This window comes from Microtus pennsylvanicus, chromosome 21 (genome assembly GCF_037038515.1).
Source record: "Microtus pennsylvanicus isolate mMicPen1 chromosome 21, mMicPen1.hap1, whole genome shotgun sequence".
Classification (NCBI taxonomy): Eukaryota; Metazoa; Chordata; class Mammalia; order Rodentia; family Cricetidae; genus Microtus; species Microtus pennsylvanicus.
This window is the reverse complement of record NC_134599.1, coordinates 31,092,223-31,119,898: the sequence shown is the minus strand read 5'-3', so window position 1 is coordinate 31,119,898 and position 27,676 is coordinate 31,092,223. Positions and strand designations below refer to the sequence as shown.

The following is a 27,676-nucleotide window of genomic DNA, read 5'->3' as shown; positions in this document are numbered from 1 at the left end:
TCTAAGCCTGGCAGAGAAGCAGTCAATTTCAGAATTACAACATCCTTGCTATAATCTGAGCTCTTAAAATACTTCATGATAGTCATGCAGTGGTACATGTTTGTAATACAGACACTCGGGAAGCTGAGTCAGGAAGACTCTTGTGATGTTAAGGCCATCCTAAGATACACAGTCAGTACAAGGTTGGGCGGGGAGACATAGCAAGACTCCATGTCTCAAACCAAAAAAAAGGCCAAAAACAGGTTTCATGATATATATAATACGTTATTTCATTTGGTGAGGCAGGTGTTATCTCTTCTTATGGGAACACTGAGGTTCGCAGGGGCAAGGGCAGAGACGGGACACAGACACCATCTTTCCAGCTCCAGTCAGGAACCGTTGCTGCCATACCACACTACCTGTGCGGAGCTCATGGACTGCTGCTGTCCTGTCTGCATCAATTCTGGTGACTTTAAATTGCTATTGGCAAATATATCTGACATGTTTTAGAGATAGTGTCTCACTTTTAATTTTTCAAGTGGTTCTAAGTTTATTATGTTTTATTCCTCGTTTAAGAACATTTCAATTAATTCGCTAAGCAAGTTTTTATTAAACTAGGACAAAGCAGTAGATTTGCTCTCATGTTTGGGAAGGATACGCCCACTCCAGTTTGAGCTTCTCAGGAGGCAGTTCTGTTCTGATGTCATCATAGTTGTCAACATCCGAAGGAATGAACATGGTAATTGGCCGACCTCTCATAAACATTTTAATATATTCTCCTTCTGTTGAAACATAAGACAAAAATTAAACCACACATATTTCCCATGTGATTGTAGAAAGGTAGATTACTGATTCAATGAAAAATGACAAGAGTGGCTGATTAAGCTTCTCACTGTATGTTTACTTTTCATATTATAGAGCGTATGAAACAAAGGGATACTATAAATATCTAGTCCTAAATAGAAGAAAAAAATCGAAATACAACAAATCTGTGGCCATTTGTTTAGTTGATAATAACTGTTTTCATCTAAATATAATTTATCTGTTTAAGCTGACATATTTCTACAAGAAGCCAAAAAATGCAAACCTTTATGACCAAGGTTTCTTAACTTGCAAGGAAGAAAGAAATTACTTGGACAGACATGAATCATGTCTACCACACTAATCAACCTAAAGGTCAAGACCTTGCAGATTAAAGAGTCTCTGCACATTAAGGCAACAACTGACAAAGTGAAAACAAACTATGCATCAGAACGGCCTGAAAACCATGATGTAATACAGTGGTTAATCTCTGAATATATAATGGATGCCAGTTCAATAGAAAGAAACAAACCAAGGCACCCCCCCCCCTTTAAAATACACTTAAAAATGGGTTAAGTAATTAGAAAACATTTTGGGGGGAGGAGAGGAAGGAAGGAAAAGACATAAAAATGGTCATCAGGCAATTTGAAAAAATATGCACCATTAATAGTAATAGCTCAGGGAAATATGAATGAAAACCACTGTGTGTCATTTCAAACTTGTCACAATGATCAGCAAAACCAAACAGAGTACAGACTAGATATGGAAAAACAGGACCACTGTGCATGCTGCTGCCGGGGATGCCAATGATGCTGCTGCTATGGAAAAGCAGGGCGGAGGCTCTTCAGAGACAATTCTAATACAATTACTGTGTCATCTGGCAAGTCTACTACTAGATGTTTTCCAAAATAATGTAAATCCAGACCATGATCAGATATCAACACTAACTCTCCTGTTCACAGCAGCACTATTCCTAACAGTCAAGATCTGCAAACAACACAGATGGCCACTTACAGATAAAGACGTGGTATATGCATATACGTAAGCCAGTCACAGAAAGACAGCTACTACTAGATTCCTATGATATACTCAAAATAGTCAAATTCATGAATGGGGCAGTAATAATTAATAATAGTTAACTAGGGGTTAGAGGAAAACGGAAATGAGGATCAAGCGAGAGTTTCAGCCAAGCAAGAAGAATAAAAGCAATGTCAATATTAACCAAATTACATGATTTAAGACAGTAGATCTAATGACAGGTGTTCTTACCATAGTAAGCCAAAACCACAATCTTGGAATATATCATAAGAAAAGGACTCAAACATTTTTTTCAAGTTAAGATGAGAGGAGCAAAAGCTATGCTACATAGCGTGAGCAGGGCTGCTTCTCACGTCACCATTGTGCCTTCTATCAGCCTCATATCAATAATCAAATTCAACTGCAACACAAATATTTTCAAGACAGTGAGAAGATAGTTTTTATTTTCTTACTAGAACCATAGGTTCTGAAACAGCTTTTGTTTATATCAATCAATAGGTGTTTATAAGATCTTTAGAAGTCTAAATTATTTTTAAAGACAAGTCAGAATCAAATCAATACTGATTATACATCTCTAACCAAGGGAAATAATGCCTTGTGGAACAGTGGAGAGCAGGGCATGGTGGCTCATGCCTGCAAACCTAACTAACATTCAGGAAGCAGAGGCAGGAAGATCGCCCAAAAATGTAAGGGAAACTTGGTCTACATAACTGAGTTCCAAGACAGCCGAGATTGCATACGGAAGCCTGTCAAAAATAAAACAAAGACAGGAGGAAAAAAACCCCAGAGATGGACCATTCATTCTCCAAAAAACTACGAACCAACACAAATCCCACCTATCTCTACCCCTAGCATCCTAATGACCCACATATAGATAAGGCACCACCAAAAAATGGTTGCCAAAGCTAAAGGGAAAGAAAAAGAGGCTGGGTACAACAGCACAAAGAAGCCTAGTGCTTACTAACTTGTCTGGCACAAAATCAGAGTGTGATCATTGTAGTCGGAGTTTCTGTCCTGCCCAGTTCCTGAAGGCGTTAAGTCCCAAAGAAACCACACAGAGGTCTACATTAGTTATAAACTGATTGGCCCATTAGCTCAGGCTTCTTATTAACTCTTATAATTTATATTAGCCCATTATTCTTGTCTATGTTAGCCATGTGGCTTGGTACCTTATTCGGTGAGGCAGTCACATCTTGCTTCTTTTGTGGTTGGGTCAGGACTGCTGACTAGGACTTCCTTCTTCCCAGAATTCTCCTGTTCTCATTGACCTGCTTCTACTTCCTGTCTGGTTGTCCCGCCTAAACTTCCTATACAGAGGCTGGTGTGATCTTAAAATCTCTATCAGTGACCAAGTTCCCTAAGAAAAACTGCATAATCCAGGATTCAAGATTCAGTAGTTTATATAATGTAACTATGAAGAGGAAGAAAGATTACCTGTGGACTGTCTGTCTTCCTGAAACCATTACTTCAGATTAAGATGCTATGCTTATTATGGGTGGGAAGTTCAAGTTATTTTTATTATTCTTGCTCACAGTGTGCTCAGCCTCAGGGTCTGATCTAACAGGGTAAGACCTCCCACACTATGCTTTAACACCACATCATTCATGTCAGTATTACTTCTGAATCTAAGAGTGGGCATTGCTTCCTGATGATTTTTGCATAGCTGAACTTTGACAGTAACTAAATGACCAGCTGGAAACATTTCCCTTCTACAACTATCTTTACCCATATACTCATCTCTGGGGGGGAGGGGGTGCTTGTCAATCTACTCTTACAGGTATTCATCTGTGATACAACTTCCTTCTGATTTTTTTAAGAGCATTAAATTGTTCAATCCCCTTTTAAATTTCTACTAGAATTTTTAATCTGATCAAAGATGTACATGAAAAAATGTGTTCTGAATAATAAATAACAGATTAACAAGCTTCCATTGCTCTTTAGAGGAAAGTATGGGTAGCAAAGGTGAAGGGTTTGCAAGAATATACATTATATAAAAAGACTAACATAACTGAAGGAGCTCAAAATAGCATCATTTTATTAACTGTTAAGCAGGAAAATCAATTAAATCAGAAAACAAAGGAGCTACTGGTGCTCACTAATTTTTCTAACATGAAATTCAAGCGGCAGTCTATGAAATGCTTTGCTGTCTGAACTGGCACCACACACACTGGAGACCATGTGTGTAATATAGGAACTTGAAACACTCTCTGGCACTGGGGAAAAAGCAATGCATCACGATGAAGAAAGTCTGAAGATTTGAATCCCAGTTTACTCTGTTAGCTGTGAGTGCCAGCTTCACTGTTCTAACATTGAAAATGGTAATACTACTACTTAGAACTCCCTTAGAGTCCCTTCAGAGGGACTTCAGATGTTAAAGCCTCCCCTCCCCTCATCTCTAGCTCTGCTTTCCCAATTAACAATGGCAGGAAAAGAAACACAAAGTTCCAGGGGCATAAAAATCTACAAATCAAATTCTGATTAAACAGGATTAATGAACAGACTTTAATTTTCATGCTTTGGACTTTTTGCTCCAAGATTTTTGGAGACTGGGATTCATTCTTAACCAAAGGCTGTCCTTGAACTCCTGTCATATTCCTGCTCAGCCTCCCAAATGCTGGGATTATAGGTATAAATCACCACACCTGGCTCTCACGTCTTCTTTTTCAAAAACATTCAGATAAAACCAAATGTGAAAACACAATAAACTTGGGTCAAACTATAGGTGCTTCTAGTAGTATTTACATATATTAAAAATAATTCCACAATCTTTAAACATTAAAAATAAGTTACTAAAGGGGGGAAAACCCAAAGTATTTTTAGTGAGGCTGTCCTTTGGAGAAGCATGGGTGAGCAGCCTGGGGATGCAGCAGGCAAGTGTACTTACTGTCCTCCCTGTAATCTTGGCGCACACACCACTGATGGATATACTGTGTCACTAGGATCTAACTGAACACGAGCACGCTGAAACCACAAGTCTCAGTGGGGGGAAATGCTTTATTGAATCATCAATTTTTTCCTCCAACAAATGGACTTTGAACTGTTCCCAACCTACAGTTATTACTTTAGGCACAGTGGAACCATAATTTCTAAATGTTCTGTGATACATGCCATTTTGCTCCTATATCTCATGTTCATTTCACTTATATTATTGCCATTTAGTCACTTGCCCCAGATATGAGTGAGGTGTCTGGTGAAGTTCCTATTGCAAAGAGTACGCATTTTAGAAATGTAATGGTTAAAAAGCCAACACTGTATGCATGCTTTGACCACGGATCTACCTGTTATATCTTATCACAGTTTAAAAAACCAAAAAACCAAAAACAAACAAAAATAATTTGCCTGCCTCAGGGATTCAGTACTTCAGATCCATCTACTCACAAGATTATTTCTCTGGACATTCACATATTTCACTCATTTTCACTGGACAGCTTAAATGTCACTGGATCAGAAATGTCAACCACTCTATATAACAGCAAACTCTCCTTATTCTTTGCAAACATGCATCATCTCATAAAATTAAGAACTTGTTATATTCTGTCTACATCCTGTATGTTTTCACTGTTTGCTACATAAATTCCCTTGGTTCAGGTATTGTAACTGCTGTGATCCTGAATCCTTAGTATAGGGCCTGACAAAGTAAAGACAGATAACTAAATGCATAAAATGGTTATGTGATAAAAGGAGCAACCCACAAGCATGTCAGATCTGTCAGAATTGCAAGATTATTTCAGGCTTCATTTTTCTTTCCCTGACTCAGTAAGTATTTGTACTGGTTAATGAAAGTTTATTTGAAGGTTGAAGAGATGGTTTAGCAGGTAAAGTGCTTGCTGTACAACTATATAACTAACGCTCAGTGTGGTCAACATGTGATGTCATGAGAAACTGTTTTTTAAGATAAAATTCTTATTACAAAATTCAACTTCCTCTCTTCCTCTCCACCTTCTCCCAAGCACCAACCATCCTAAGGTGCTCCTCTGCACCACTGCCACCCATGTAATGACATTGTTTCACTTGCTAACCTGAATGATTTTGAAGATTATGCCAATACAAACCACTCTGACAAACGAATGCTAAGTTTTTCTTTCCCTTCAAAACAACTAAAGAAAGACAGCCCTTTGTCACCTCCCCCACGAAGATTCTGCTAGACTGGAGTGGTCTCTAGAACATTTAGTAACAGCACTTCTCCAGTCAGTGTTTCCTAGTTTTAAAGGACTTCTGTATACACTGTTCTGTCCTAAGAGTTATGGGAAGTAAGCTCTGTTGTGATTATTATTCTCAGGTCAGAACACTACTCAAGGTCACTGCCACTTGGTCTAGGCTACCAGAAGAACTGGGACTCATGGCTGTCCACATTGACTGCTCTTTCTATCCATCAGTGCCCCTATTTAACAAAGTTTGGTTAGAGTCAAAATTGTGTTTTAAATAAATTTAGTATTTTCCTTGGGTATGTCAACCATTACACAATCTATACAATTATAATGCAAAAAGTTCAGATCTAACTGAAGAAGAATATCATGTTTCAACCTTATTTACAATTTCTGTGTAATATCTTATGACCTAAAGAATATAACCAGCTAATATATTTCTCTTACTCTAATGAAAGAAAATAAAATTTACAGGAATTAAGTGAAATTGCTAACAAAAAAAACTAAAGCACATTTTAGCCAATTAACAGTCCAGAAGACAAAGAGAGCTATGACACGAGAAATGAGCTGCAAAAAGCATGCACAGAAAAGGCACGATCTCGTCTAGAATAGCATGCTTCAATTAATTTGCAAGCAATTTGAGGAGTGTAAAACTGATACATAAAACTTACCTACTTTGCAATCAAATTAAATATACATAGACAGAGTTATCCTGCTTGGGTCAACAGAATGAGCCAACAGCAAGTAGTCAGAGATAACAATTAATAAAAGGGAAGAATTTAAGAGGAAATGCTTTGCTAGACTCACTATTTGAGTCTTAGCAGCAAGAAGTAAGTGATTATTAGCAACCAAATTGCAAGACAGGAAATCGAATTAAGACTTATCAATCTTTTAAATGGCTTTTCTAAGTATAATTTTTTAAAGGAAATACATTTTTTGATTTCTTCATGTTGCTGTATTTATTTTTACTGTTCTCCTTAATTCTCCAGATCTCACAGAAAACAAATTTTTTTTCTTTTTTTAAAAAAGTAGTTACACTTACTAGTTCAAATTACCATGGTATTTCCTTTGTTAAGAGGAAAGCCAGAGAGTAGTAATGGTGAAAAGCCAAATAAGAGACCCAGGAGAGGCCGGCTCAGGAGGCGCCCCACTGCAGAGATAATCCTTACCTTGGCTGTTTTTTTCACGAGTTGACATTTTTGCTGGTTGAGACAAAAATGACATATCTTACAATAAAAACCAGACATTTTCTAAAATGAGTACAGTAATATGTTTCTTTGGTTACTACGAACTAATAAATTATATTGAATAAAATCAGTCATATTCTTATGAATCGGCAATAGTTAAGATGATGTAAAAAGGCAAGTATTTCCAAAAGGAATTTTTAATTTACCTTGATTGATGATGACATCTTTATGTCTAAAAAAAGAATGAAAAGAACACATTTATTTTACATGGCTCAGCACTAGAATCATCTGAAAGAATTTAGAAATTTTGATGCCTAGTCCATACTCTAGATAAATCTCTACAAGTAAAATTCAGTTTCTCAATGGTCTCAACTCTAATATATACTATTTATGAAACAACAAGTATTACATACAATCATCGAAACAGTGAGATTACAAAAAGAGTAAAATATTCAAATCTTACAAGATTGAGACACTGAAGATAAATTAATAGTAAGACAAGGCTTTTCTATGGAAACTTAAAAATACCTGGTAAGAAAATAAATCAGCTGAAATAAATTAAAATTTCAAATCAGGCATGTCATTACACACAACAGTACAGAGATACAATTATTAATTTTCATACAGGACAAATAGTACTTAACTTACTTGTCTGCACTTTTTATAACCTTTGATATTAGTTTTGATGTTGAAACGGTTTTCAATAATTTATTACGACTATCATCTGAATTTTCCCATGAGTTATGTGACTTTTCAGCTGTTGGTGGACGTTTTATGCTAGAAAAAACACATTAATTTCTTAGAAAAACGTTCTGAGTAGCAATGACATGTAATTGACAGTTTCAACAGGCAGAGAAGAGATTAACACTCTTAAAGCGAACCCAGGGTGAGAAGGATTAGTTGAAGGATCTGGCTGGATGAGCGGAGGAGTTAAACAAGGCAATTAGGAAGTCTGTGTTATATTATCATTCAAAAGATCAACTAGAGCAAACATTATCTGGAGAAAGAAATCTCTACAATCTGCTGTTAATAGAAGAAAATGCTTAGGTCTCTATGTAGTGTTTCTCATAACTTGTAGTTAATAAAACATGAACTATAAACTTGAACTACGACACTGTACCATTCATTCTGTGTGTGATTATGTTCACGTAGTTAACTTACACACGGCACAAATTTCTAAATAAACTGTGACGCTAAAATTCTGAAGCTTTCGGTCACAGTTCTAGAGACTTCTACCCAGGATCAGAAATAAATAATGTGATACAATAAAAAATTATTGGCGTTCTCAGCGGGGATTCCCTACATGCATAACTGAAATTCTATGGTTTATAAATGACTTTCTGGCTGCATTGCTGACCACCCCGAAACTCATCCAGTCTTCAATACTTCTGCAATTGTGCATCCAAAGAGCAACTGAGAAGGGCAAGCACAGTTCCAGGAGACGGTAAGCTGAAAAGGAGACTCTGGGACAAAGAGACACCAAGTTAATCAGAATGAACCTCAAAGAGACCACGAGCCTCCCCTGCACACAGTAAGAAGTTGCATGGCATTAATAAGCTGTGTTCAAGAACTCCACAGGAGCCCAGGCAGAAGAACCACAAACCCTTAGCACGAGAACTGCACCAGGCATAGAGACAAAGCCTTCTGTAAATGGTAAACATGCATTAATCAAGTAAAGAATATTTGGGATTTTCAAATTTCCATTATAGACTTGAAGCAAAACATTAACGTAGCCAAAGAGAAATATACTGAAAATCTTTTAGGAGTGATTGTCATTTACTTTACTGAAGTTCTAACAATTCTTAGAATAGGTTAATAGTTCCCTCGAATTCCTCTGCAGTACTACAATAATAAAATACCTAAGGAATGCTAAAGCTTGAGTCCATGTTTCTAAATAGTGTCCACCCCCACTCCCTTTTTTTCTCCACGACAGGGTTTCTCTGTGAAACAGTCCTAGCTGTTCTGGAACTTGCTTTGTAGACCAGGCTGGCCTTGAACTCAGAAATCTGCCTGTCTCTGGCCTTGAGCTCAGAAAGTACTGAATTTAGAGGCGTGAACCACCACTACCCAGCTAAATGGGCCAATTTAATTAAATGGTATCAGTACTTGTTACAAGGCAGCTGCATTAGTAGCCCCAGCATGCAGGTCCACACCCCTAATTTAGGCTTACACACATTTGTTATGTTTTTCCTTCTCCCCCTCTCATCACTTTAAAACATTAATTACTACGGAACAGAGAAAAACTCTCAACAAGCCTTTAGCATAGAAAAGACCAGGTGAAAGGAATTCATTTCCATACTTAAGCAAGAAGTTATCTTCCCAAGACCCAAAGCTGAAATTAAGACACAGCCACAGGAACCGTTTGTTTAAAGGAGCCTTGCAAGTTGAGGTTGTAATGATGCCAAAATGTAGTGAGGATAATTTAAATTGGCGATTTCTATCCATGGCTCTAAATTTATACACAACTACAAAAAATGTTAAAATATCTATAATTTTATTATAAAAATATTGTTTGGGCCGTTTATATCTCTTTCCTTTTTACCAAATTGTCTTAGTTTCTTTGCCAGTTATAATTGAAAAATTATGCTTCTAAATCTTTATTCCCCAGTGTCCTAAAGCACAGATTATAAGCAATGAAGATGTTTTCTCCTGGAATCCATGGATAGCCAACTTTTCCCAAATCACAGAATTTAGGTATCTTTACAACCGGTCCCTAGCTCTGTACTTGGGGACGGTTAAAACCTTTTGGTGGGAGCGGAGCTCTTGCTCTCTGGAGTTTGTCTGTTTATTTGGAGAGGCTGTGAAGAGGGCTGGGGAGAAGGTGATGCTCGCATTTGTGGGCTCTGATCATTAGAATGAGATTCCTCTTTTTTTTCTCTCTGTCCTTGTGGCTTTTCTTTCTTTTTTTCTGTACCACTGTAAAATAAAGTATAACACGGAACAACACATATTTAACAAACTTTAAAATCAAAATAATAAAATGATTATAATTCAAGACCCTAAATCATATAACTAATAATAAAATAATATCAGTTTTATTCAATAACAAAAAATATAATCTTTAATAAAGAATTAATTTTTGAACAATCTAAAGTAATAATCCATTCTATGAAGATTGCCCTTTGAGATGGAAGTGACCTCTAATGGATTTTGTAATTTTGATGATTGCAGTGGGGCCACAGAAACTCTCTCAACTAACTTCAACTTATCTAAATTACAGCACTGAGGACCTTTGCACTCCCTGTAGAAAGAAACTGACTGATGACGCACTAAGTGTTCATATTTAACCCAGACTACTCCCAGGTTCCTCTGACCCGGTCAACTGAGTTTTCTCTCTGTGGGGAAAAGGGGAGGGTGGGCTGTGGTACTGAGTATAGGTTCAAGGACTCACATGTGCTACGTAAGCACTCTCCTGATGAGTGGCTCCCACCTGTTAATGCTGTTGTTCTTTTAATTATAAAAGGTAAGTATAAAATACAAAATATATATGAAAAGGAAACTGTAGTTCTGTGAAAACCAAGTTTTCGCTTTAGAAAGACCAAAAAAAGTTACTAAAAATGCTATGAGGGGCTGGGAAAACTGCTCAGATAAAGACTGCCGGGAGACCAGAGCTCAATTCTTAGCATGCACATTAGGTGGCTTCAATTACCACTCCAGCTCCAGGATCCTGTGAACCTGAACACCAATGTATATACTAACACACACACACATACACACACACGCATAATTAAAAAAATAAAAACTTTGGGAGGCCTGGCATGGTAGTGCACGCCTTTAATCCCAGCACTTGGGAGGCAGAGGTAGGAGAATCTCTGAGAGTTCGAGGCTAGCCTGGTTTACAGGACAGCCAGGACTATACAGAGAAACCCTGCCTTGATAAGAACAAAATAAAACAAACAAAAAAACAAATATCAAAAAATATAAGCAAAACAAAAAAGTAAATTTTTTAAAAATGATATTAAATGAATGTGAAGTAATTTTTAAAGTCACAGGAAAAGAATTGTTTTGCCAGAGTTTTACATTTCTTATTCTGCTTTTAAACTAAAAATTACAAAGTTACTTATAGGTATACTTTAGCAAGACAGTTGATCAAAAATACATCCTTTGAAAAGAGGAAGAAAAACTGTCCCAACAGGTTTCAAGCTAAAATACCTAACGTACTTATATACAGCCTTTATGACTTTGCACGTGGACAGTTATCAAACACCTTCAGAAGTCTCAGCTGCGCCTGTGAGCAGTACTGTAAAGGACAGACAAGACTTGTCTTCCAATACTGAAAGGGTAGAAAATCATGAATGCTCTATAGTTCTTAAGCAAAGGACATTAAATTTTTATAAGATATGTTCCAAGAATAAATGTCACAACACACATACACAAACGTGTGCATGTGTATCTAGTTTATACAACTGCACTATCACATTGTTAACAATTAGAAATGTAGTAACATCATTCTGACTTTGTCGCTTCTGAATCTGATTCAGTTCTGATACCTTGCTATGTTCAGTTTTTGAAGAAGTGTGGGCTGAGAAACAAATTCTTATCAGCAAATAGCAAATTAAACCCTAAAATCAGAAAACTGGGCCTGGAGACCGTCAGTGGGCAACATGCTCTCTGTGTTTTAAGTGTGAGGATCTGAGCTTGGATCTCCAGCTCCCATGGGAAAGCCAGCACTTGAGATGGGGTACAGGGACACATGGATCCCAGGGACTTGGGAGACATTCGAACTAGGCAAAATTGCAAACTACAGGCTCAGAGAGAGGCCCTGTCTCAAAAACTAAGATGAGGACTGACAAACATCCAACATCAACTGTGGCCTCCACAGACAGGTGCATGTATACACATACTCATACGCCACAGAGAAAGGAGGAAGGGAGAGTCTGAATTAGATGACAATCCTTTTGTAATGGTCTTCAAACTATGCTTTATGCTTAAAAGAGATTTTCTTTTGGGGTTAAATTTAGTGCCCTGAACAACAAAGGAATAAAACCAAGTGGTCTTAGACCACCCTTTCCTATTGTACTGATCATTACAAAGCACCAGTACAGAAACAAGCTAAGAAAACCAGCTAAAATTAATCTGTTACTGAATAAAAAATGTTTATAAAAAAATTATATACTAAGGGCTGGAGAAACGGCTCAGCAGTTAATAGCCATTGCTACTTTTGCACATGACCTAGGTGTGGTTCCCAGCACCCACATGGCAGCTCACAATTACCAACAACTGCAGTTACAGAGGATCCAAAATTCTCTTCTAGTGGGCACTGCATGATGTGTTCACCAGAGTCAAAATAAACCAATGAAATAAAAATTAAACAATCTTTAAAAATATTAAAGATTTCTACTATGAATGCTTTATTACAATGTTTTCTCCTGAAAATGAAGCAGAGATGATTTTAGTACTTTGAAAGAGGGAAAATTGAAATTCTGTAATGACATTAGGTTCTGAAGGTTTTGTTATCTCCTTACCATTCCCGTAGCCACCTGCCTGGTTAACACCTGGAACTGTGCACTCTGAACCTTCCAGGGGTTAATATCTGAAGTAAGCGCTTTTCATTAGCATACATCACTCTACTTTTTAAACTCTTTCCCCCTCATGCATATCAAACAACAACACAACCTGTTCTGTACAGCTGATTTCCTATGACCTTTCCATGTGACGGCAATTAAAAGAAAAGGTGGGCAAATGTCATTCAAACACTGCTATTGGAACAGTAAATTATACTGAGAGAGCCCGAGCACATGGAATTCCATAATACACTGGAACGTTTAGAATGCAGCAACTCCAGCATCCTCCTGCCTCTATCAGCCCTGAACAAGTAGCCAGCCAAACACTACTACTAGAATACTTTGAGGTGAATCTCAGTTTTCTGATTTTTTGCTGGAAAAAAAAAAAAAGTTATAATGGTCTTTGCCCCTCTCACTAGAGTAGATATATATTAAAGAGTCTATTATCTTTAAAATGTACCAAATATGTCACTTGCTAAGGAAAATCTACTTATATAATTTCATTAAATGTATCAGTAAATTCTTGTTGAAAATCAAAAGCAACAATAAGATTCCAGGACATGAAAAGGCTCTGTCTCTTCAAAAGCTTTCTGAATAAAAATCAACTTGTGATACTATAAGAACGATGGACTCAGGCCGGGTGTCTCATCCATAATTAAAGAATCAAGACATGAGCACCTGACTACCATACAGCCCTATTTGTAATTCTTTTCATGAGTAGCCTCATCTATCAGGCACAGTTGTGCACTGCCAGTTCCCCATTTCATGACAATCAGGTACCTTTTAGCAGCAGACGAAAGAGTTTCTTTTCTTGCTATTGATACAGAGCTGGTGTGATTCTGTTTTCTGTTTATACCACTTCCATTGGTTATACAGGACATGGAAATAGCTTCTCGAAGACTTGGTTGGCCTAAGGTAGTTAGGAAAAAAAATTTAACAAATTTGAAAATAATTCTTAAATAGCAGAGTTTCAAAAATTGAGTCTATTAGTGTTTATGAATAGTGAGCAGATGGTCCCACCTGCAGCATTCAGCAAATGCACTACTGTCTTGAGATCTAGTACCACCGACAGAGACCAACAGAAAAGCTACAACTGAGCTGCTAGACCCACCACTCAGCTAAATGGCTGGTGGGGAGGCAGATAGACAACTGTAGTCAGCAGGGGTCAAAACTGCAGATTAAACAGGCCTGTTCACCAGGAGTCAAGTTGATTTAAAGACTGGCTATAAAGCACAGTTATGGACTCGAGCAAAACTGAACTGTTCAACTAAGACAATCTCATGCTGGTTTTTTTTTCCCTTTCCAAAACAAAAAATTAAAAGCTGCACATGTAGGACCTAAAGTATTTGGCATTCCAGAGTATTGTTTCAAACTTGGTGTTTACCCGCATTTTTGACAGGTCCTTGGACTAACTTGTATTATAACTACCTAAGGGGCATCCATTATACAGTGTCCCACATTCTCCCACAGATGGATGAGACAGAAGAGAAGGCAGACAGCAGTTGCATTTTTTGTTGTTGTTGAAATGTCTTGGGAAGGTACTTATATATAAGAGAAATGCCCCTCAAATTACAATTTTTGCTATAAAATCTAGGACTAGTATGCCACATAAGTGACTTCTTGCACTGATGATTTTTAAAAATTATCGTAATGAAATATTAATGTTCGAGTCAGAGCACCTGCCATGCCTGTGATGCTGTGAGCAGGAAAGGGAGTGGTGCAGGAGGCAGGATCTGAATAGTCAAACCTTATTATCTGAGGCTCACTGTCAGGTGCTCAGGAACTCCAAACACCTCTTCTAGTTTCTTGTGTTTCATTGTCAAGTTCTCGACACCTTTCTTAGTCTAATACTTTATTCTTTAAGAGGACAGCAATATAGCCCCATCAAATTCTGTCTTCTCTATTTCTAATTACTTTGGAATATTTCCCATTTCCTCTTGCCTCAAAGCAAGATATACCATTTAGCTTCTAGCCCTATTTTTCACAAGTAGAAATAACAAAGGAAGCATTAGACTGTTCCAGAGGAACAGCCCCTGTTGCTTGTCTAAGACAATAACTACCTATATACTTCTAGACTAGATAAGAAGGAATTTCCTCATCCTCTGACACAGCCATCACTGACTTCAGTTTAATACTCTCATTATAGAGATTCATACCTTCCCAGCCTGACTAATGTAACTGAAATTTATCTACTAACCTCTAACAACCCTTGCCATCCTTCATGTTATTCAGGATAAGAATTAAATGACAATCCCTAAGCCTTTACAATATCCCAAACTCTATATATTAAGGACTGATCCAGAAAAAAATATTGAAATATAATAGAAAGTCATTATATCATTAATATATAATTCTACTAATTGAAAACTGATAACTAATTTTAGATGATTTGATAACATACCATATACAAATCCCAAGAGAACTATAAACCTGCTTAGAGTTTTCAATAACAAAACTTATGAAATTTTACATCTCTTCATGTCTTATTATTGGCATTAGAAAATATAATTAGACAAAATCTCTACTAATGAGAAATAAGTGATTAATCTTAATGAAATATGTTCATCTATAAAAGTTTGTCAACCATGTAACTGAAAGAATAATTAAGGAAATAGGTCTCACTTCATAATGTAACTACACTATCAGCAATATAATTAAAGAGGTTACTTTTTAAAGCTGTTTTCCTCTACTTTTATTTTATGAGTATGGGTATTTTGCTTGTGTGCAGATTTGTACCTGTGGAGGTCAGAAGAGGGCTTCTGATCCTCTGGGATTGGAGTTACAGACAAGTTGCCATGAGGGTGCTTGCAATCTAACCTGGGTTGTCTACAAGAACAGCCACCTCCATAACCCAACTTAATTACTTTTAGTTCTTCTCTTAAATTTTTAGAGCAACAAAAAGATGAATAACATGCTATATGTGTGTAACTATATATCCACACAAACATCGACATCCACAGAATTGAGTATTATTCAGCCATTTAAAAAAGTCATCTTAAAAAAAAAAAAGTCATCTTTTCATTTACAATAACACGTACAGAACATACAGGAGGACAGTATGTTAAATGAGATAACCCAGGCATAGAAAGAAAATAGCACATGTTCTTTTTTTTTTTAAATTTATTTATTATGTATGTAGTGTTCTGGGCACCAGATCTCATTATAGATGGGTGTGAGCCATCATGTGGTTGCTGGGAATTGAACTCAGGACCTCCGGAACAGCAGTCAGTTCTCTTAACCTCTGAGCCATCTCTCCAGCCCCTAGCACATGTTCTTATGTGTATGTGGAAGCTAAAAATTGATTTCAAAGTAGAAAAAAGTGCCTGGAAGAGTCTGAGAAGTGTGTGCAAGAGAAAAGATGGTTAGTAGGCACAGGGGTGAGGATGGACAGGGGAAAATGACTTGGAACAGTCTACACAGTATAGGATAACTATGGCTGACAAAAATGGTTTGAATGTTTCAAAATAGTTATTAGAGAGAACTCTGAATGTTTCTAACACAATAAACAACAAATGTCTGAGGTGACAGGCCATTATCTTTACCTCATCATTCCATGATGGAGGAAGGTCATTGGCTAATAAAGGAACTGCCTTGGCCCATTTCATTGGTTAGAAGATAGGTGGGAGGAGTAGACAGAACAAAACGCTGGGAGGAAGAGGAAGTGAGCTCAGACTCGACAGCTCTCCTCTCCAGAGCAAACGCCTCAGAGAAAGACGCCATGCTCCCGGCTCCTGGACAGAGGCACGCGATGAAGCAAGCCGCCAGGTCAGACATGTTGAATCTTTCCCAGTAAGACTGGTGCTCACAGATGATTAGAAATGGGCTAAATTAATATGTGAGAATTAGCCTAGAAGAGGCTAGATAGAAATGGGCCAAAGCGGTTCCTTTATTAGCCAATGACCTTCCTCCATCAATTCCACATTCTTTACATGCATGAAACGTTACAATGTACCCCAGAAATAGCCCAATTATTACATTATACATACATACATACATATATACATATATATGTATCTGCAGACAACAAGGAAATATTATATGTTCTATTGTAGGACTTAACAAACATGCATACAGATGAAAGCTGAGGGTAGAAATGCCAGTTACGCAGAAAACTTGTTCTAAAGATGTACTCATTTTATCAAGCCTGTGTTAACTGTTTTGTTTTCCATTCTACTCAAGCAACTTCAAAATTCTCTTATAAAAATCAATTCTTAAGCAAACAATGTTACTGTCTTGACTGTGGCAATATTCAAGGCCGATTCTCAAAAAAATATACAATGAAAGAAAAATTTATAAAAGAACCACACAACATTATCCAAAGTGTTCCTGCCAAGCAATGTGCTAAACTTTAAAGTTCCTTATCTCTTGTCATTGATGCATGTATCCAATTACCACTAATAATAAAGAACAATTTTCCCACTTTTCTAAATCTCCACTATCTACATTTAGGTCCAAAATGAAGAATAATAAAAATAAACAATGTTGTTATTGTTGCCCCATAACTCCCTCCAAAACTTTAACTTACATCTCCCCAGGTCACTTAACATTGCTTTCATGTCTATGATCTTCCATTCTAATCAGCCCAGTTTTTCTCTCTTATCCATCTGAAACCTATCTTAAAGGACAGATACAGTGGTGTGTGCCCACGATCCCAGCACATGACAGTGAAGAAAATGGCACCTTGAGCTTGAGGTCAACCTAAGCTACACAGGGAGTCTCATTCTCAAAACAAAGTGAAAAAACATACAAACACAACTGCTTTACTGTCAAAGAGAATGAACGTAAGACTGATATTGAGTGATCAAGGATGCTTGCTGCCAAAACTGATGATCTGAGTTTTATTCCAGAAACCCACAGGGTGGAAAGAGAGAACTGATTTCTGTCCAATTGTCCTCTGACACATAGAATAAACAAACAATACAGCTCTGACAACTCCTGAGTGCGTGTGTGTAGTAAAAACTCTGCTGGGTTTTAACTCTTCTATTGTATCGCCGACTATGAGTTGTGTCTTAGTTTTTTAGTGGTATTGGGAGGAACCCAGTGCAGGCAGGCAGGCACTCTTCACGGAGTTGCGTTTCTCCACCTCTAGAAATAGTAGTCATTTTCTATGTAAGACTTACCGTTTCTCCCCTGCCCTAAGAGTATTCTTCACAAACTCAGAGAAACCTTGCTTTACCAATTCTTATTACCAGCACCAATACTATCTTCCTCTTTGCTCTCTCAGTTCTCAACACATTTGTAAAACATCTTAAAACATAAAAAGTATGCAATCAGACAATATATATATATATATTATATATCACTATGTTACTGAAATAGATACCTATTTATTTACGTATTTATAATATATATATTTCAGTGGTGTAGTAATTGCCTAGGACACATGGGACTTTCAGTTACATTCTTAGAACCATAAATCAATGAATAATATTAAAACTGGCCTTCAATTTAGCATCCTTTTATAGCCACCATCATCTTTTCCCTTCAGACAATTTGTTTTAAGCCACTGCTCTTAATTATACAATTTTCCTCATTCAGAACACTCCAATTACATATCTCAAAATACTAGATTTTCAATTCTACTATCACATTGAGAATGCTTTTGTAGGGTTTTCTAATATCCTTATACATCAAACTCCAAGTGTTACTTCTTAATCTATTTTAATTGTTCTTTCTGCTGCAGCTGGCAACTTGCATCACTGATGTTGTGCTGGGCTTTCTTGTTTTATAGCACTATCACACCAACTTTCACCTGTAAGCTGAGTCCCAAAATCTTGTTGGCTAACAGCAGCAAGCACACCTCACCTGTACTTCAGCAATCTACACATGCCCACGCATACACCGCCACATACATCTCACATTCAGCCTTCGAACACTGGCTTCACAGTCTTTCTTGGAATCCTGGCTAACTGCATTGTGTGCATCTGTCTAGTGAGCATCTAGGGCAACAAAGTACTTCTCTCCGTGTTGTCTTCTAGTTCCAACTCACTGCAATCCGGATAGAGCAGTCAGTGCAAATCTCCCTTTTCCAAACATTGCTGAGGACAGTGACCATGTTGGTCTTGTCTCTATAAGCTCCACCAGGAAGTATTTCAAGTGCTTGGTTAATTTGAAAGAATTAAAAATTCTTGGTGTTTGAAGAACAAAAAGCTACATCTGATTTAAAGGAGAGCAATGGGGTCTTTTCTGCTGAATATTTGGATGTTAAAATTCCTATTGTATTGAGGTTGACAATATTTTAAATATTGACCACAGAAGGCTTGGGATGAAGTTAAATAATTTACAACTGTTTTAATCATGTTTCTGTAATAGGTAGATCGAATGCCTAGCTATATTTAGGATGAGAGGCACAAAGATTCAGTCCTTGCTCAACAAATTTATTACATAGTTAGAAATATTATGGTGAAAAAGTCTATAAGTGAAGTATTACACAAAGTTCCCAACTGAAACAGTAAAGAGTAAACTTTCAGAATTTGGGAAATAAAGAAACCTACTATAATCACAAGTAATTCCCAGGCAAATAGTATTGTATTTCAAGTTTCAATTTTCAAAAGAAAAGGGCAGAAGACACAAGACTCTTATGAACAACACACTTAATTACCTTTATTTGGCACAGACTTTTTCACTGAGGCTACATGATCTTCTGAGATTGCAAGACGTCTCAAAACATCAGCCAAAGCTGCCTTGAGTACAGTGATTTCATCTTCCTGTTGTTGAACTCGTGACTCAAGAGCTGAGAGGCGATCTTGAACATCAGAAGTACTTGCAGCAGAAATGCTATCATCTAAAAAAGAAAAGAAAATACTGACCATTTTAAAAGTCAACTACTCAAGAAAAAATTCCCTTCTGGTGAGAAAACTAAACCAAATCAGGTTTATGTTTTTTAAGACAAAACAAAACAAAAACAATAATTTTGGCATGTTTACAAGAGCAACTTCTACAAAGATATTCTTCAAATTATTAGAACGATGGAATTTCCCCGTGGCTGATCCCCCACCTCCAGCCATGGTGATACCACCTCAGTTTTCTTACTAAATGTTCCTATATACAACACTTTGGAGAGATAGCAACAGTTTTCAAAAGAGTAAACTATCCAAGCTCCCCCTTTTAATGACATCATGACCCTACTTCTTTAGGAAAGCAGCCGGCAAACCATTGGATGCATGCTCCAGCACTGAACAGAAAGCCCCCTTCCCTTGTCTTTACTCTCCCACTCCTCCAACACCAATAAAAAGCAACACTGTCATGAATGTAACTTAAAGACTTCCTGCTGCTCTCCTTTCTTCCAGCAGTCCAATGTCTTTTAAAAAGAGGAATGGCTAGGTGTGGTGGCACGTACCTGGCCATCTCTGCACTCTCAAGGCAAGAGGATTGGCTCAAATTCCAATCAAGCCTGGGCTCTATTGCAAAAGACTATCAGAAACAAAGCGGTGGGCCAACAGGATGATGCAGCAGGTAAAGAGGCTGCCGGTCTGGGTTTGATCACTGGGACCCACATAGTAGAAGGGAAAAACCAACTTCCACAAATTTCCTGACTTCCACACACATACTGCAGCACATGAACACATCTGCCACAAATAAATATAAAAATAAAAATAAACAAAGCAGTAGGAATAATAGTAATAAAAACAAATTAAAACCAATAAAGAAAAATAAAAGATGATGTTTCTATAAAGCTCCTACCTAACATGTTAGGTATATAACAACAAAGACTATTTCAAGTAAGTTTTAACTATAACAACATTATTAAATGCTTCCTAAGCTACTTAATTCTTGATTGCACTATTTGCTGAGTTAATTAGAATAAAAACATACAGTTGTGGGCAGATGGGGACAGAACACGAGAGATCAGGTTGTGGGGACCGATAGGGGATGGGAGAGTACTAGAAGAGACTACTGGAAAGGGGAGCATTTCAGGGTCAGGTAAAAACCTGGCGCAAGGGAATCTCCCAGGAATCTACAAGGAAGAGGCCAGCTAAGACTCCTAGTAATAGCGGATACATAGCCTCAATTGGTCATCTCCTGTCATTAAGCAAGACTTCAAGTGGAGCAAGATGTACGACCTATGGGATGTGCTGGGTAAGGGTAGCCTAGAGATTGAAGGAGTGGCCAAACAATGACTGGTCTAACCTAAAACTCAGGCCAGGAGAGTAAGCCCTCCCCTGAGACTATTGGGAGCACTAAGACACACAGGTTGGATGACCCAGAGACTTAGGATTAAACCAAACATGACTAGAGGGGAAAATGTCAATGTAATGATAACTAACAATGTTATACTCATAGATTGCTGCCTAGCCCAACTGTCATCAGAAAGGCTTCATCCAGCATCTAATGGAAACAAATGAAGACCCACAGCTTAACATTAGGAGGAGCTAGGGGAATCCTGCAGAAGAGGCGGAGAAAAGATTGTAGGAGCCAGAGGGGTTAAAGATACAAGAAAAGATACAGAATCAACTAACCTGGGCTCATAGGGGATCACAGAGATAACTGACAGCCAGGGAGTCTGTATGGGACTGACCCAGGCACTCTGCACATTACAGTTGTGAAGCTTGGACCTCCTGTGGGATTCCTAACAGTGGGAACAGGGGCTGTCTCTGACTCTTTTGCTAGCTTTTGGGACCCTATTCCCATACTGGGTAACTTTGCCCAGTCATAGGAAGGTGTTTAGTCTTACGATATCCATAGGACTTACCCTTTCCTGAACAGAAAAAGAGGAAGAGTGGATTGGGTGGTGACCTACCCACAAACACAAAGTGGGGGAGGAGAGGTGGGAGGGGAAACTGCGGTCAAGATGTAAAACAAATTAATTTAAAGAAGTATACAGCTGTATAGAAAGATCAAATGCTATTGGCTAATTCTCTATAAGCCGAAAAATGCTGGGGAGAAATACTGACTTAATAGACGCCCTTGGCCTACTTCTTAGATCAGAGGACAATTTAAACCAGGTGGGTCATATAGACACTAAGGTAGAATGAGCCACTTTCCTCAAGCTGAAACAATATGCAGGGATTTCCTTAAACAGTTAATTCCAAGTCTGAGTTAACACACTGACACAATCCCCTCAGCATTTTTAAACCAAACCTATGAAACAGATGACAGAAGACATCCACCCTGAGACAGCAATGCCAACCGACCTTCCAGGGGGCAGATGTGCTCCCTTCTGCCTTTAGTGGGATTTCAGTAACAATTGGAGAGGTGACAATGTTGAAAGAAAAGCTGGGTCTGTCTTAAACTTGGTCTTGAAGTTCTGGTTCTATACGAATTAAGTACATTATCTTATTACATTATTTTATGATTGTAGCTCTTTGAACCTTAATTATTTATCTTTAAAGGAGGACAGTATAAGGCACACAAAGTACAAAGGGTAAAAACTTGGCACATCTGTCAAAATGAGAGGGATCAACAATGGCTAGTAAGAACAACTCATTCTCTCATCTTATATTCTTATATATTTTTAAAGTTTTTATTAACATATTAACCATGCATAATAATGGGTTTCATTATGACATTTTCATAAGGTAGAGAGTGTATTTCAATCACATTTGTACCCCCACTGCCCTCTTACCCTTCCACCCCCTGCAGATCCTCTTCCTTTTGGCTCTTTCAGTATTTGTGTGTGTGTGTGTGTGTGTGTGTGTGTGTGTGTGTGTGTGTGTAGACAAGTGAGTTTCATTAGGGTTCTCATAAAAGAATTTACAGGACCACGGGCACCATAAAATTTTACTTATATGTGTATGTGTCTAATTTACACACACACACACACACACACACACACACACACACACACACACACACACAGACACATACACACACGTTGTGCTGTGTGCACATGTGTGTGGGTGCAGTTGTTTTTCCATGCCCCTGAGGTATGTAGAGGCCAGAAGTTCATATGAAGTATCTTTCTCTACCATGCTGCACCTTAATTTCTGTTTCTCAACTGCACCCTGAGCTCACCGACTGACCCGGCATTGCTTAGCTCCCTGCCTCCAGCACTGGGTTTACATACGTGCACCACTGTGCCTGACCTTCATGTGGATTCTCGGGATCCAACCTCAGGCCCTCATCCTTGTGCTACAGAGCCTCCCTGGCTCCAAACATCTTTATACTGCCCTTTCCTTTGTCATCTGGATGGCCCACGCTGTTGGCAATGTGTGAGCTCAGTCACTATTTCTCCTGCCTTGAGTGCTTATTCTCCTCCTGGGGGCGGGAGGGCAACCGCACAGACAGACAGCAGCTCTTCTCCCTTATGGAACTCTGAGTTTTCAGGCCTTGTGAGCTCTGGTACGTCATTCTTCTACATTAGTAGGCTGAACTGCATGAGATGGTTTTCTAAGTCAGTGTAAAACTGACTGCTAGCAATTTCATATGGTTTAATTTCCACTGAACACTACAGAAATGGTGATTTCAGCCCAGAAAGACAATGCAGATTTTTTTTTAGAGAGAGCAGTATACACATGCGTTTTCTCTTGGCTCATTAACACTCCGAGAATTTTCTTAAGATTGTCAGTAGTAAAGCAACTCCTGACTACTTTGAGTCCCAGTTTTGAATTCTTAAGGAGTGGACAACCAATTTAGCAGTCGGTCTTGTATTTCTGCCAGTTAATTATGTGGCCTAATAAATCTAGTTTTTGCAAGCCACTGCTTGTAAGCCAAACACTGTAATTAAGTCAGTAAACTATATGGCTATTACCTTCTAAACTCTTTTCAAATTATGAAGGCTAAGCTGTAAGCTTAAGTCATAAACATAATCTGTTTGGTGCCTGTGGGAAGGCAAGCAGAGCCTAGTGAGCTTTATCAAACTCCATGCCAACATATAAACCCATCTGGGTTCATACCACATCAGTACTTTTGGTTCAAAAATCACTTGTCTTTCATACATCCATTTTTTTCTTTTAATGGATAAGGTTTTTTGTTTGTTTGTTTTAACTTTGTGAATGTTGGATAGTCACATAAATGTAATTCTGCCTGTTCAGATCTTACCAAACTGGACAAGTCCTATGACAAACACAAGGACAATTTTTCAAAGGCAAATAAGCACCAAGGTAACAACTAACAATACCCTATTTTTGTACTGTACTTTCCATACTAACTACTGCATTCCTTTTCTTGTGCTGTCTGTATTAAAGTGAAGGAAAAACTCAAGATATTAACTAGCTTGCCCAAGGACACCAAGCTACTCTTGATATCTGAGAATTAAAACATAAGCCCAACTCCCAAATTAAATGCCCTTTATTTCACACTCCATTCTAATAATAATCACATGGAAACCAAATAAATAGATCCTTTTACAAAGCTAGACGAGTTTAAAACTACTGAATGAAGTAAACAGCATCTTTGTTTTAAACAAACTGCTGGTCTTTCTGCGGAGTTATTAATGAACCAACCCCTTTCCCCCCAGTCCTCTAGTCCGGATGAACAATTAAAGGCACTCTTGCTAAGGCAGACGGGAATGAGGGCTGAAGTGAGCCTGCACAATCGTTCTCAGCTCTACATAAATTCTTGTTTGAAATCTCAACCCTTTGGGCCAGGGAGGTAACTTAGCGGATAAAGCACGTGAGTACAATACTGGAGATCTGACGTTAGACCTTCAGAACTAAGCTAAATGCCAAATACAGCGACACACACAGATATAACCCAACACTCCTATGGGAAGATGCAAGATGGAGACAAGAGACCCCCCAAAAATTTGTGAGGACCAGATAGCCTGGCTTATACAGTGGCAAACAAGAGACCCTGTTTCAAGTAAAGTGGAAGACAAGGATGTACCCCACTCACAAAAGTAAACACACACACACACACACTCTGAAATCTCAACACTTTCAGGAGCAGGATCCAATAAAAGATGTGGCACAGCAGTGCATGAAATCTGGTGTTAAACTGACTGTGTAAATATGTTTACTTATCAGCTCTGTAAGCAGTTTCCTCACAAGTAATTTCATCATGCTAATTAGTACTAACATAAGGCTTGGGAAGATCAGATGAATAATGAGAAGGGTTTGTTAAGTGATGGATGCTCTTGACTGCCTTGCTTAATAATAACATGAAACTGGAAATGACCTAAAATTCATGAGCACCCATGCAACCACCAATAAGGAAAATATATAGGGGGAAAAAAAACTGGAAGATCTGCAAGACAATTTAAGTGAAATAAGCAAACTGCAAAACAATATGTACTAACACCACCACCACCAAAACTACACACACACACACACACACACACACACACACACGAAGTTGGAAAAGCAAAGCTTTTTCGTTATGGTTTTGTATATTTGACACTAGCAAAAAGCAACACAACAGAAGTGTATTATGATGTATACTTACTTTGTTTAACTTTGCATTGCCTGGTGCCAACTTAAGATAAGTTCTCCTCTAACACAGTGATCCAAAAGTATAGAGACATATACAATAAAATACTGTGAAGTTAAACTTGCAATAGATTACTAATGTTGGAAAGAAACTTTCTTAAAGTCAGTGATCCCCAGCATTTGTAGATAAGGAACTGAGAAGCCAGGTAAGTGTTGCATGGTTTACAGCAGTAAGATGAGCTCCTTCCTCTAATGTCATGTTCTCTCTGTAGTTTGAAAACTTCCTTTTCCCAATATAACACAATCTCATTCACAATAAACTTTTTAGGAATGCATCTGTTCAGCAAATACACTTTTGGATTCTTCTAACACTCCCTTTTGTTAGTTCGAATACATTGGTTTCTTTTCTGTACACCATCATAGTCCTTTGTTTTGTGCTTTCTCCCTTCAAAATAGTTTCTAGTCTTCAAGGTTAAAACGTAGAACTGAAAAGAAAATTCTCATGAGTTCTTAAACCAGCGGGAAAATGAAAGAGGTTGGTAGAGATATCAACAAATAACCTCACCTGTCAGTCTGCTTCCTGGGGTGTGTACACACACACACACACACACACACACACACACACACACACACACACAGTCTTGTTTATTAGGAAATGTAAACAATGCCTACTTAACTAGTGAACATCTAATGCTAGCTATATTTATTTTGTTCTACTACAATGAATCACCAACTTGTTTCCTGAACCATGATGAAATGTGTCACCTGTGCAGAAATATATACACTGTGTTCTAAATACCCAAGCTAGCAACCCAGTATTGTATGAGAGTATCTCCAGAATTTTAATTACTTTATGTCAATCCTTTGAAAATGGAACATTGTCATTTGTTTTCATATTAGTAGGGTCACGATTGCAACTAATGATCATAATTTCCATTTAGATATTAACTGATAGGGAGAGTGACCAGAAAACATATGGTATACATATGAAAAATTCCATTTACTAATTTAAAAAATTAACTATTATGCTGAAACCTGTGATAAAAAGGTGTCTTAGAAGATCTCCCCCCCCCCCACACACACACCTAATTCAATAATTTCTAATCTTTCTTTGGGGAGAGTACAGAGTTTCATTATGTAGAACAGGCTGGCCTCAAACTCACAGAAATTCTGCAGTCTCTGCCTCCTCGATCTTTAGGATTAAAGGTGTGTACCATCAAGTCCAGCCCTAATCTTTTTGTGTGTGTGTGTGTTTCTGTGTATCATTTTGCAGCTAGGAATAATTATGTGTACCTGTAACAATACCTGATTCTGATATAATATCCTACATTACTGGATATTGGATAAACAAGCCTTTGTATTGTATAAGTGAAAAGAAAATAGTTTCTGACATGATGGTGTATTATATTAAAAATTCTGTGTGCACGTTTATAGATTCACTAATACATATATGCCTAACTATATGTACATGACTACACATATACACACAAACTATGTTAAGAAGGACATAAGTTCTAAAACTAGAAAAGAATAAAGGAAAAAGGTAACATTGGCTGGTGTCTACTCCATGCTAGGCACTGTGAGACATGACTTATGTCAACCAATGACCCAATGAAACAGGCTCGGTATCCCTACTTACAATAAGTACACTGAAGCAGTGAGAAGCAGCTGCCTACTACTGTGCATCTGGTAAGATGCAGAGCTGGAGTGCGATCCATAAGAATGTTGAACCTAGAGATGTAGCTTTAGAGGAGGGATGTGGCAGATACATTCTACAGGACCAACTAACTGTGGGCGCCACACATCTTCTACTATATAATAACATGAGAATCAGATAGCCTGGCCAAATAGAGCTGTCTCATCTCCTCTGAAATTTTTTAAAAATTTTATTTTACACGTATAAGTGTTTTATCTACATTTATGTCTGTGTACCTACCACATATGTGTCTGGTGCTCTTGGAAGCCAGAAAAGGGCATCTGGAACTGGAGTTACAGATGCTGTGAGCCACCTTGTAGGCGCTGGGAACTGAACTCAGGAGAAACAGTCACTACTCTGAATCACCAAGCCATCTCTCCAGCTCCCTGCTGCATCTTTATTCTTAATGACAAAACAATTACTTAAGATCTCAGAAGAATAATATTAGTAGGTGAACTGAAAAGGGAAATCAAACTCTGAAGAATTACCCTTATGGGCAATGAATCCCCACAACCACTCTACTGCACACCTTTTACTGCAGGGTAACCCAAACCCCAGAACTATATTTAAAACAAGACTCTCCAGACAAAACCCGTTCTCTCTGGCCAAAAGTCTTGGGAGGGATGAGATGCTGCAGGATGGGTCTCTACCACAGGGCGGCAGTCAGCAGTGCTGGGAGCAGGAAAGCCTCGCCTCTTCCTTCCACCTACTGCTTCCCCTTGATGTGGGTAACAACAAGAGGAAAGGACTCAACTTCCAAGCAAGAAAGCAGAGTAAGGGGATCTTCAGAGCCCAAGATACCAGGTAACAGAGGATGCCGTGACACCGAACCTGAAGTCCTCCATCACAGCAGAGAGGACGCCGGGACACCTGAACCTCAAGTCCTCCACCATAGCAGAGAGGACGCCGGGACACTTGAACCTCAAGTCCTCCACCATAGCAGAGAGGACGCCGGGACACTTGAACCTCAAGTCCTCCACCATAGCAGAGAGGACGCCGGGACACCTGAACCTGAAGT

At 38.2% G+C, this 27,676-nt stretch overlaps 1 protein-coding gene across 6 annotated transcripts in view; it reads right to left on the bottom strand.

The window, feature by feature from the left end:
• Nucleotides 1-27,676, bottom strand: part of Eml4 (EMAP like 4) — a 119,023-nt gene that overhangs the window by 37,402 nt on the left and 53,945 nt on the right. Inside the window, exons 2-8 of one of the 6 annotated variants that reach the window (XM_075955608.1) lie at nucleotides 19,256-19,438; nucleotides 13,435-13,564; nucleotides 9,893-10,066; nucleotides 7,799-7,927; nucleotides 7,357-7,382; nucleotides 7,133-7,165; nucleotides 638-761 (exon numbers count right to left, since the gene is read on the bottom strand). In XM_075955608.1, the coding sequence (XP_075811723.1) occupies nucleotides 638-761; nucleotides 7,133-7,165; nucleotides 7,357-7,382; nucleotides 7,799-7,927; nucleotides 9,893-10,066; nucleotides 13,435-13,564; nucleotides 19,256-19,438 (799 nt within the window). The remainder of the gene's footprint in view (nucleotides 1-637; nucleotides 762-7,132; nucleotides 7,166-7,356; nucleotides 7,383-7,798; nucleotides 7,928-9,892; nucleotides 10,067-13,434; nucleotides 13,565-19,255; nucleotides 19,439-27,676) is intronic. The other 5 variants (XM_075955609.1, XM_075955610.1, XM_075955612.1 and 2 more) reach the window with 5 other exon arrangements.